The sequence below is a fragment of the Phyllostomus discolor genome, chromosome 7 (genome assembly GCF_004126475.2).
Source record: "Phyllostomus discolor isolate MPI-MPIP mPhyDis1 chromosome 7, mPhyDis1.pri.v3, whole genome shotgun sequence".
NCBI classification, from domain to species: domain Eukaryota; kingdom Metazoa; phylum Chordata; class Mammalia; order Chiroptera; family Phyllostomidae; genus Phyllostomus; species Phyllostomus discolor.
This window is the reverse complement of record NC_040909.2, coordinates 36,199,046-36,211,437: the sequence shown is the minus strand read 5'-3', so window position 1 is coordinate 36,211,437 and position 12,392 is coordinate 36,199,046. Positions and strand designations below refer to the sequence as shown.

At 46.2% G+C, this 12,392-nt stretch overlaps 1 protein-coding gene across 2 annotated transcripts in view; it reads right to left on the bottom strand.

Annotated features, from left to right (window-relative positions):
* The window catches only part of CLSTN2 (calsyntenin 2), a 576,448-nt gene that overhangs the window by 94,178 nt on the left and 469,878 nt on the right, over positions 1-12,392 (bottom strand). For both annotated transcript variants that reach the window (XR_004904237.1, XM_036030728.1), the window contains exon 6: positions 5,924-6,109. Coding sequence is in view for 1 of the 2 variants with exons in the window: in XM_036030728.1 (XP_035886621.1) it covers positions 5,924-6,109 (186 nt within the window). In the remaining variant the exon portion in view is untranslated. The remainder of the gene's footprint in view (positions 1-5,923; positions 6,110-12,392) is intronic.

The following is a 12,392-nucleotide window of genomic DNA, read 5'->3' as shown; positions in this document are numbered from 1 at the left end:
GATACATCACTAGCAAAGATGGTATGGCATTGTTTGCACATTAGGGTGTATTTAAAATGCTCCTTGGGATTCCTCCACAAAGGTCCCTGGGACCCACTGGCCCACTGAGAGGGCACACTGGCCTGGGGCACAGCAGCTGCAGCTCAAACGTGGTGGGCAGGGGAAGGCTGGAAATCAGAGGGCTCAAGGTGGGGAAGCCTTTGTGAGCCAGCAAGTAGATAAAGACAGGGGTGGACAAGGCAGATTTCAGGGTATGCTGTAGTGTGAGAGTCCAAATAAACCTGGGGGAAGTTGTTACCATTTGGCCCACTTAGTTGGGTTTCCATTCTGCTCTGGGTGGTCTTGGTGAGGGCAGAGTGCCCTTAGCACTTCAAGGTGGAACTGTGGCAACGGTGACTGACATGCCTCCTCATGGTCTACCACAGCACAGGAAGGGGCGGGGATAAGCAACAGGGTCTCAGGGGAGAGGAACCATCATAACCAAGTACAGAGGCCTCATTCTGCACAGTATTCTCATGATCGGCAACATCTCCATATTAGTTCAATGAATGTTTGTGTCATGTCTCAGCCATGCCAGGTATTGCAGTGAGAATGCAGCACTAAACTAGAGAGAAATGGTCCCTATCTGTCAGGACCCAGTACAAAGCCTTTGGGTGGAGCAGTCCAGTGGCAGAGAGTCTCAGGGGAAGCAGGGAGGCTCTCTTAACAAATGCCCTAGTAGGACTGCACAGTGGCAGAGCGCATTCTGTTCCCCACATGCCTCTCTGACCCAGTGATGTCACTTGGTCATGTGACTTGCTGTGACCAATGAAATGTGAGTGCAAGTGAGGTGTATCACATCAGGGCAGAACCTTTGAGAGCCAGGACATGGTTCTCAAATGTGTCTTTTCCAGGTGCCATGCGAGCAGCAATGTTCTAGTAAAGGCTGCTCCTTTGGCCTGATCCCAGTCTGAGGCCCACATGGGATAGTCATGGTCAACCCAAGAAGAACATGTGGTGCAAGTGACAAATAAACCTTTGTTGTTTTCAGCCAATTAGATTTTGGGATCATCTGTTACTATAGCATAACCTGCTATCCCAACCGATAATCCACATAAGTGACTGATATCGTAGATGTAATTCCCATTTCACCATCTGCACAGCTTCACAAGGACATGGAGGGCTTCCTAATGTCATTTCAGGAGCTCAGACCCTACTGACCCTATGATAAGACTATATTATTCTACCTCTGGAATCCTAGACAAGAGGGGATCCTCCAAGATGTTGGATCTCTAGGTAAAGCAAGATGGGCTTTGGATAAGGGTTGGGCAGCCAGTTTCCTAGGGCAGGGCTATGGAAACCCAGTTGCTGACCAGCCTGGGCAAGGCTACTGTAGACAAAAACCTTCTCCCCAGGATAGGAGGGCATGCGGTATGGTAGCAGTATAAAAACCTCAAAGGCATAGGCACACTCAGAGAGATGCTCGCTGCTCACTGTCATCATCCATGAGTCAGAGTGTGCAGCTTTTTACTGGTGTATGGTTAATGCTTTAATCTGACTCCCAACAGGCATGCATCAATTTTCCTTAAAGTGAGAGGCCCACTTCAGTTTTCTGGGGACAATCACTGGCTGTGACTAAGGCATGAATACGGTCCCCTGGAAGCTCCAGCTCTTCAGGGGTATCTTGGAGAAGCTTCCTGTAGTTGGGCTATTCTGAGGGTATGAAAACTTCTGTCAGTGATTCTTGGTGAGGACAGCTTGTTGTGCTTCAAGGTGCAGTAGAAAACCAGCAACTTAACTTTTTCAACATGTCTGTCTAAGCTGTTAAGGGGTCTTCTTATGTTCCATATAACCATAAGAGTTACAGCACTTGGACACTCAACAAATATTAGTTAAATTAATAAATATGTAAATGAATGAATGAATCCTCTGTGAAAACTTCCTGGCTCACAAGTGCATAATTCTGAGAACAACTTAATGTCTAACGATCTGAACTACTCTGACAGATCAATCACTTGATTTAGTAGCATGCTCTCATTCTGTGGCCTTTCCTTCAACAAGACCTGTCCTTGCAGTTCACGACTCTACATACAAAACAGCTGGCCAGGTGATGAGCTGCTAGACAGCTGCCAGGAGTCCCATGATCCTGAGGAGGAACAGCCCCTGGCCCTGGGCTGTGAAGGCGAGTGTGTCACAAACTACTTTTCTATTCACTATAATATGTGGTGACTTAAGGTCATCAAAGCAGACCTTTTCTTGGGCTGTTGTTAATGTCAAATTTAATTTGGCCAAGAGGTCTTACCAAAGGTTTCACCATGCATTTCATACTCAAGGAAATGCTGTGACACTTCACCTCCAGGAAGCCAGGTACTGAGATGTACCTTCATCTTCAATCTCTGAATTAAGAGGAAATGATAAGCAGTTTGCCCAATTTCTCCTGGAAGCCTGGCTTTATGTAAAGCAAGGGCAGTAGAGGGGACTTCTTAGGCTATAGCCAGCCCATAAGCTGAAGGGGGCATGGGTTAAGGGCCCTGGATATGTTTGTTTCAAGGCAGAGTAGGAGTGTCTCAGTGTACAAACCTCAGGCAGCATTTCACTGGAACCAGAGGCTACAAGTGCTACAGCTCCTGTCAGGTACATCTTGACAGTAGGCTTTGCACCTGTTATTGTCCGGCTCCCCCATCACTGCTCCTCATGGAGCTGATGTTGCAGGAGAAGGAAGCAGGTGGGCAATGGCCAGACTTCATAATGCCCCTATGGGGAGACACCTCTGCTTGGGTCACTGCACAATTACAGCATCACAAAAGAGAGAGCAGAATTCAAAGTCACCCAGAAAGTACCTTGGGATTGTCACCCCAGTTAACATAGAGGGCAAGAGAATATTGACTAAAGAAAAGGGATTAGAATGAGGAAGAGGAAAGAGAGCATTCTAGCAGGAAGAAAACATGAGTAAAGTCTTAGGGATGAGAATAAGCCAGGCACAAGGATAAGAGAGATGCACTGGCCAAGAAGAACATCAGGAGGAAACTGGCTATGATAATGGATGGGCAGGGTGCAGGCAGGTCTTCTGGAGAGTCAAGGGTCAGGCTAGAGCTGGGCACACACACCTGGATGTTCCACAGGTGACAGTCATCATTGCCCCCGACTCTGCTCTTGCCCTAGATTCCTAGTTCTCATTGGAGGCGGCCTCGTCCAGCTACACACTCATCCTGGAATCATTTTAGATTCTTTCTTTCTCACTCCCAACAGCTAATGCATCACTAAATCTTACCAATTTTGCCTTTGTGCTCTGTCTTAAATTCATACCAACTGCCACTCCCTTGGTTCAGAACTAATTATATCTTTCTTAGACTATGGCAATAACATCCTAATTGGTCTCCCTGTTTCCATCCAAAGTCAATAAAGATTTGTAGAATACTAAATGCATGAATGCTGAGGCTTAAAATGTCATGGCAGTTCCCTGGTTAGGAAACTCCATAAGAAACTTGCCTACCACCCACAGAAACACATATAGAAGCTTGTTCCCAGAACTTCAGGTTCCCACAGGAGTCAGGAATTACAACCCAGACTCTGTTTTAGAAGAGACTGAGCCTGCATTTCCTTTGCAGCTTGCAGACATCCTGGGGCCTGATGAGCTGCCTCCTCCTGAAGGAGACTCTAGCACCAGATGTGCATCTGATTCTCACTCTTTTGCATCGGCCCGTTTTTTCCCAGAGCTCTACCTCAGTGCAATTCAACATTCAGACTCATAATATAGAGGCAGGGGTGGCCCTGCCCATCAGGGTTACTTGGATAGAGTTGCCATCAGTGCAGAGGGTGGCACTACCAGGAAGGTTCACCAGAAAGACACGCAGATATCTCTTAACAAAGGGTCTCTCCAAGCACCGGATAATCTTGCATGCACCTTGGGGGAAACTGCTTTCCTCACTGAATTAACCTGCCCTCCTGCAAGGGGAGCTGGCAGCGCAGAGGAATGAGCTGTGTTAACACCAAATGCAATTTTGTTCTCAAGTTTCTTACCTCAGAAAATCCTTCTCACTCTCCGTATCTCCTCATCTCTCCCAGCAACATTCAAAATCAAATCACAAGTGCATGCCCTTGGGCCCATCTGATCTTTAACAAGCTGACTCCATCATCTCCTTATAACCTGGAGGAGTTTAGGAAATGACTATAACCCCGGGTAGCTCTTAGTGGAGTGGGGTCCAGCCAACGCATAATTTAGGTGCAGAGGAAGCAAAATGGGATATTCATTTAAAGTAAGCTGTCTGAGATGGCTCTCCGTACGCAGAGTGGGGGAGAGGACTGGAGGCAGTTTTCTGAATATTGCGGGTCCCTTATATCCATTTTTGCAGGAGCTGTTTGGGATATTGATGGTGTGGTGGTTTCCCCACTCAGCTACATCCTCCTGGAGATGTCTGCATTCCCACAGGCCTTCCTTGCCGGCCTGGTGACATGATAAATGGAACATGGCGATACCCAAGCAGGGTTTATTTCACATTCAGTTCTAAAAGTTTTGCTTGGTTCTTTAGGCAACCAACAGTGTGGATGAAGGTGTGTGGGGCGGGGGGAGGCACAATGTTAAAGAGGGAATAGTGTTCCCAAAACAGTAGTGGAGGGACCCCCAGGAGGGGATAGTGGGACGGTGTGTTCAGGACGGTGTGTTCAGGACGGTGTGTTCAGGAGCCTCCTATCCCTTTGTAGAAATGTATTACCCCAAATACAGGCCCCATATAAGAAGACTAAGTTCCCCACAGCTCTGCTGCCAAGTCACATGTGAGCTCTTGAGTATTTTTGAAGAGAACAAAGAAGAAATAAAATATGTTTGGGTAGTGATAAAGGAGGCCCATCGACACATCAACAATCTTTTCTACAAAGTCCATGGGACCATTCCCACCATACTGAACATCTTCTTATTCTAGAGGCTGACTCAAGAGATTCACACTGTAACTCCAAAGGCCTGGCCTCCCATCGCAGATACTGAGCTAAAGAGACTTTCCTTCTGATAGATCTCCCTTCAACTTCCAGCTACCACTTTCTATCTGTGTGACCTTGAACAAGTCACGCTCCCTCTCTGGACCTCAAATCTTACCTCTTTAAAGTTGGGTGAATAAACACCCTTCCCACACTGAAGACAAGAAAATTAAATAAAGAAATGCGCGTGAAGAGTCTGGCAGACTGCGCAAAGTAGGTGCTCAGTAAAGCTAAGCTTCCTTGCGTAGCACCCCTCCCTCAACCCAGTTGCCTACTTGCTGGCCTGCTCCTTCCTCACAGCACCATCTCTTAGCCCACGGACAGCAGGCCCCCTCCCCCACACTTGGACACCTTGGCTTTGCCCATCTCTCCCCCCACACAAGCCCTTCTTCTCTGATGTGGGCAGCCAGGCTGTGCTTTACTGGCCAGCAGCTTGAGCAGTGTCACAGGGCCCCCAGTTTGGTGTGATGCTTTGTGATTTTATTATTAAAATGCTTCATGATTTTTTGAAGAAGGGTCTCGCATTTCATTTTTCATTTGCACGGGGCCCTGAAAATTATGTAGCTGGTTCTGTCGGGAGGAGACAAACCTCTCCCCAAGGGACTGACAGCGCCCTTCATGTTGGCCCCTGGTCAGATGCCTCTCTATAAACCAACACAGCGGAAGGAAGCCTGTGTTTCTTCAGGCCCTCTACCAGGTGCTCTTGAACACATTGTGTCATTAATCACTCTTTTACTGATGAGAAATGGAGGCTTTGTCACTTTACTTGTTCTCAGCCATGCCATTAGTAAATGGTGGGGTCTGATCAGGTGTGCCTGCTGCCAAAGCTGTGCCTTTGGACCCTTTAACCTCACCAAATAAACTTAATATTCATCCAGCAGTTACATATACTAATGTGGTAGGAAGGGCTCATTTTCCCATAACATGATAAGATATGCTTTGTATTAAAAAGTTCCCACAGGGAAAAACCTACCACATAATTTCTGAAGGGATTTCTCGGAGTAGGTCTCCCGGTCACACCCCTTCCCGATGTAATTGGTCTGCAGCTCTGTGGTGATCTGGATGGAGGACACGGCCCCGTCGCATGTCTCCAGGTGGATGCTGGGGAACAAGGGCACACTCCCCGAGCCAGGCTGGTACTCAATCCTCTTGGCCCAGTCTGCATAAACAAGGGAAAGGTTAAAGTGAGTCAGGTACAGCCAGTTCTGCTGTGACACTTGTTTTGAATATGTGAATTTGTTCCAACACAACTGATATATTAGGGAATAATTTGAAGGTAACAGGAATTTCACATCTGCTTATGCAAAATTGCCTCCCCGAGAAATACTAGGTGAGTGCAGGGAAATGCACCCAGCTGAAGCCAGCCATTTAACCAGGCACAAAATGTGCACATGTGCACATCTCAAACACCTTCCCGCTACTGGGTTCGCCCCGTGCTAGGGGCTGCACCCACCCGCCTCTGTGACTACAACCTCACATCCCATTCGGACCACCCACCGTTCGCCCATCACAGTAGCACACAAGCTGCAACCCTTCCGACATCCATCCCCATGAGCAAAGGTCAGCCCTCTTCAAGGTCAAGTGCCCTCCTTATTGTAGTACCTCTGTTTCTTAGCCACTTAACCCATGTAAAACTGTGCTAATGTTTTTTTCTTTCCCTCTTTTTTATGTGTCACTGATGACGTTTTTTAGTGCTGTGCCCCTTGCCCCATTTCCCCGATTTTGTCTAATGTGGTGATTTTTAGGAATGCATATGTCTTACAAAACAAAAAACATACCAATAGTTCACGGACTACATGAGGTCATGAGGTAGGGTGCAAGTATTCTTTCCCAAACATTCAGGACTGTGACCCACTTAAGGAGGACCCCACTTAAGGAGGGTCCTCATTGTTTTTAGTGGACAAATAATTTGGAGACAAGAAAGCACTGGACAGAAGTAAAATTACAACTAAACGGCACCACGTGAACACTGGAGTGAGTGTACACATTAACACATTGAAACAGCACTGCCAGTGGTTGGGAGTCAGAGCCAGGTCCAGGCACCATTCCCAGTGACCAGCGACAGTGCCTGCCGACTCAGTGAGCATCCCACACCCCACAAGGATGTACGTCTGAGAGGTCTGTGCCACTAAGGCCAGCTTGTGGGTAGTAAAACAAGGGAATTTGAATCATGAAGAAACATGGGTTATGAAAACTATTAGTTTATGAATCTCAAATGTTTGTCACGTAGAATGTTGTTGGATGTTGTCCTTTGTTGAAGTAGAAGTGGAAATCTATGGAACTGCTTGCCCTCACCCATGAGAAATTCAGATAGTGCTGTATTTGTGGGTCAGTCTGCAGCCACCAGGGGCCTCCTCACAGGCTCCCAGTGGGCCACTGGCCGTCAGCTTGAGCTGTGCCAGTAGAGTGGAGAGGGCCAGCCTTAGGGGCCAGCCAGATGACTTTGTTCACTGAGCAACCATTTGTTGGGGGTTTCCATGTACCAGGCTCTGCTTGGAGTGTCATGGATAGAACAGTAACAAAGTCAAGAAAGGTCCTCGCCTTGTGGAGCTAGGGGAGAGAGGCAGATGATGAATAAGTGTACACTGTCCCATCAGAGAGAATAAATGCTGTGAAAGGAAAAGCAGTCACAGAGATGGTGTCTTTTTTTTTTAAGATTTTATTTATTTATTTTTAGAGAGGGCAGGGAGGGAGAAAGAGAGAGAGAGAGAGAGAGAAACACCAATGTGCGGTTGCTGGGGGCCATGGCCTGCAACCCAGGCATGTGCCCTGACTGGGAACCGAACCTGTAATGCTTTGGTTCGCAGCCCGAGCTCAATCCACTGAGCTATGCCAGCCAGGGCAGAGAGATGGTGTCTTTAGAGCAAGAGAGTTCCTGTCTGAGCTTAGGCTTGAATGCCAAGCATTAATGTGTGGGAAAATTCAGAAAAGCTTGTTTGAAGCAGATGCAGCTATAATCTGGGCTTGATTCTGTCAGGTCAGAAAGATCATGGGCAGGTTAGTGAGGTCTCCAAGCCTCAGGTACCTCATCAGTAAAATAGGGGCCGTTGCACTGACCTTAGACAGAGTTGGGGTATGGACCAAGTCCAACAATGTGGGCCTGGGATGCAGTAGGGCCCTGATTAGTGTTGTTCTGGGAGAGGAAAGGAGATGCATGGTCCATGTGGGCAGTATCCCTGTACACTGCAACCCTGCCACGTGTTTGATAACCATGTAACCTGGGTTTATCTCTGAACCCCCACACTAACCAGCTACTCCTTAAGGGGCTTTCTCAGGGCACACCATGAGCAGAGATCGCACACCAGGGCTGCAAGGTTCATCTCCAGGGAACTTGCCATGGGAAGATACTTGGATGAGAAAGATTATATGTAGAAGAGAATATACCCAATTACACGTTTTTCCAGGAGCCACGTCTGGACTGGTCTATCATCTCCCTATGGAGCTGCTACAGCCCATGCTCCAGAGGCTCCAAGTTCAGTCTTAAGGACAAACCACTGGAAGATGGGAGGGCTTTTTGGAGGATGTATCTGAAAGTCACAATGCTGTAAGGAGCAGTTCACAAACACACCCAAACTTGTAGTGTGTCTTCCTTGTAGTGTATGTCCTTGAAATGTTTCATGCCATTCCATTTGATCATGCTCTTTCTTCTGCGTGGAGCTCCCTTTCTATCCCTTTCTGTTTTGTCATCTCCGTGGGACCTTTCAAGATTTTTGTGGTCTGGGTAGAAACCCTCCTCTGTGCTCTCACAGCATCTTAAACATTAGACTGTGGCGTTAGACTCAAAGCTTCATGGTTACTCTGAATTGCCATTATGCTGCACAATGCCTACACAGAGTAGATGCTCACCAGATAGTTCTAAGGAGTGTTAATGAGTCCTACTGGATATCATATTGAAATTAGCCATTCGTGTGTCTGCCTGCCTTCCCCAGTAACTATAAATTCTTTAAAGGCAGATCTGTGACATTTATTTTTGATCCTTCCACACCTGGCTCAGCACACAGGAAATATTAGCCAGGTGAATCTGTGGATCCCCAGACACCTGAACTTGACTGCTACCCTGGCAGCCCTTCTTGAGCCACAGGCAGAAGCCATGGCCTGTACACAGCCCCTCCCCTCAGGCCTGCAGCACCATCCATCCCAACAGCCGCCCAGGACATGGTTGGTTCTCTTTGTTCTCAGAAGGGCAATTGGTTCAGAAATGATGATGGAAGAACTTGCTTCCTAATAACAAGAAATGACACCAAGGGGGAGGTTTCTTTTCCTTCCCTCCCTCACTTCTCTCTCCTTGGATCCTCCCCTTCTGTCGAGATGCAGATAAAACAATAGAGACAGTGGTTTTGTGCATGGGGCCTTGGTGGAAGCCTCACAGCACCAGTGCCTTACTATATGATTGCAATTTTGCCCACTCTTTATAAACCCTCAAAAGCAAGCCTCATGAGGTCACTAAAGCAAGTGGCAGAAGTGATGTTCCTAAAAACTCTTTTTGTGCCTCATTTCTCCCCAGGGAGGGCCTGGCTTCTCTAGCCATACAATGACAAGAGGAATCCCCTACTCCTTCCAGTGGGTCAGAGATGTCCCACAACACCTCCTCTGGAAACCTCTTGTGTTGGAGAAGCCTAGGACACCCTTGGTATCTATTCCCATTATTCTGTGGGCATTTCAGGCATTTTTTCTCATCTAGATGTTTTGGTGGTTCTCTCTGATAAAATTCTACCTCAAATCCTTTTGAAAAAGGTGCAAATAAAGAAGCAAATAAATAATGAAGGAAAATCAGTGAAGGTAGCCTTAGCAGAGTTTTATTCCTCTTGTCACCATATAGCTAGAGAAGCTAGGCCCTCCCTGGGGAGAAATCAGGCACAAAAAGAGTTTTTAGGAACATCACTTCTGCCACTTGCTTTGGTGACCTCATGAGGCTTGCTTTTGAGGGTTTATGAGGAGCAGGCAAAATTGCAACCATATAGTAAAAGAAATCGATGAAGCTTTCTGAGAGTAGTATCCTTAAGAGAGTGGGAAACTCACACAAACATCTTTCATTTGCCAAGAAGGAGTTGGGATGGGGATAAAGAAAGCAAAAGCAAGTCATCAAGTTCAGCCTTTGCCATGTGAAATAGCAACACATTCTTATTTCCTAGAGGGTAGGATAGCATGATAGTTAAAAGCATGCCCTCTAAATTCTGCATGTCTGGGTTCAAATCCCATTCCTCCCACTTCCTGTGTCACTTTGGGCAAATCACTTACTCTACTTGGGCCTCCATTTTTCTCTCCTATGAAAGTGGTACCTACCACACAAGGTGTGGGGGATTAAAGGCAGAGTTGTTTCATTACCAAACACAAGGACCATGTGGGGTAGATATAGCATGGTTAAAATATCATTTATTCAATAATATTTATGGTGGAAAATAAGAGGACCTACAATTATTAAGCACTGACAAGGTGCTAAGCTCTTTTACATCCATTTTTTCCATGTAATCCTCCTAGCAACCCAGTTAGTGGGTGTTATTATCTTAATTGCACAGTTGACAAAAACCATGGTTCGAGTTGATGTGACTTTGCCCAAGGCCACATAGCCCTTTTAAAATAACTCCTCCATAATTCTGAGGATTTGCCAGAACTGAGAACAATGACAATTTTTTACAGATCCAGTGTTGAACATTCAATTTACACTGATACAAAAAGGAAAAGGTGATCATCTCTGATGTTGGCGAAGGATCAAGAAGTGTTGCCTGTTTCATTACCGCTTGACCTAAAGGCAGTCTGTGGGGGCCGATGGCTGCTTTGACACCGAAGATGGGACAGATCTGGCCTTGAATTTCAACTCCTCTAAATGCAGGTCGTGTGACCTCTGCAAAGCAGTTATCATCTCTAGGCTTCCATTGCCTCATCTGTAGATTTGAGATAATTACACCTCCTCATGCACTTGTTGTGAGCATTTAAGGTTAAGGGCTCAGCACAGAGGTCTTCCTCTTGATGTCTCATGAGAGGAGCATTCCATTCCTTGGTTCACAAGCTCCCCAAACTTCTCCAAGCTGTCTGGATTGGAAACAAAGTCTTTTCAGTTTATAAAGGGCCTGGAGACTAGTTTATGGATTGTGGTTCATTTTTTTTCTTTAGTGAAGAGAAGGGAAGAAGACCACCTATTGTTTTAATAATCAGGTTCAATTACACTGCGTTTCTGAAAAAGTTAACATTGGAATGCCTTCAGGAACTAAAATCCTTCTCTGTGGATTAAGGATTTAAGAACATGATGATTTTATTATAATTCCCATTAAATTTGGGGAACATGTGTTTTCTTATCAGGAGAATATTAACCACTTAGAATTCTCGTATTAAATGCCTGAGGAGGAAAAAAGCTAATCTGAAACTTCTGGAAAGCACAGGCTTTGAGGGCTCTTGTAATCCAAGACATTCAGGTCCATTGTTCCAATTCTGTATGAGAGGGAAAGACACAAGTGTGTCAAAACGTTTATCTGTCCTTAACGGTGCATGTTCAGGTACCTCCAGCTATTCCTGATCTCAGCTTTCAGCAGCTGAAAAAGCATCAGGATCTCTAGGAAATGTCTGGATTCATGCAGGTGAGTGGCTGGATGTAGGGATGCTGGGCAGTGGGACTGATGGGAAGGGAGCCTCCCTGAACAGGGATTGTTCAGGCAGCTGACATTCTAACCAATCTTGGCAGACATCAACCATGTGGCATCTTTCCAGACTTTCTCCAAGAGATTTGTGACTTTGATTTGGGCATCAGGAGACTTCCTTTCCTACCAGGAGAAGCTAGGACACTACTTTTGCTCAGCAGTAAGCACTTTTATCTCCACTGGATATCCAGTGCATCTGAACAGGAGGCGGGTGAGGAAGTCAAGATGGGCTGGAGAGGTAAGCAAAGGCCAGGTGATGCATGCTGGCTAAGAGGTTTGGATTTCATCTTAGGGCCAGTGAAGAGCCATAAATGGGTATTTGGTGAGGGCACGAAATATCCAGACTATGCTTTGGAAAGGTCACTTGGCAGCTGGGTTGGGTCTGGTATTCATTCAGAACATCAGGACACTCCTGATAGCCAACTCTTGATCTATGCATGCAGAAGGTCATCTCTGACAGGATCACACCATGGGGAATTAACTTCAATTTAATGACATCGAAGAGTGTTAACTCTGCAGATGGACAGACTCAGGTTTTAACCTGGCTCTGCTCCTCCTTGGCTGTGTGGCCTTGGGTACATCACCAAATCTCTCTGAGTCTCATTTTCTCATCTACAGAATAAAGATAATACAAGCCTACCTTGCAAAGTTGCTTGGGAATTGGAGAAAAAGTATACAAAGCGCCAGAAACAGAGACCTGTGTTACTACTACTATGATTATTTTTATATCATTCTTATCATTATTCCAGATTTTCTTTTCACATTTCTGGAACTGTTGTCTTGGGTCTGCAACTGTGAGTTTAGACTTTC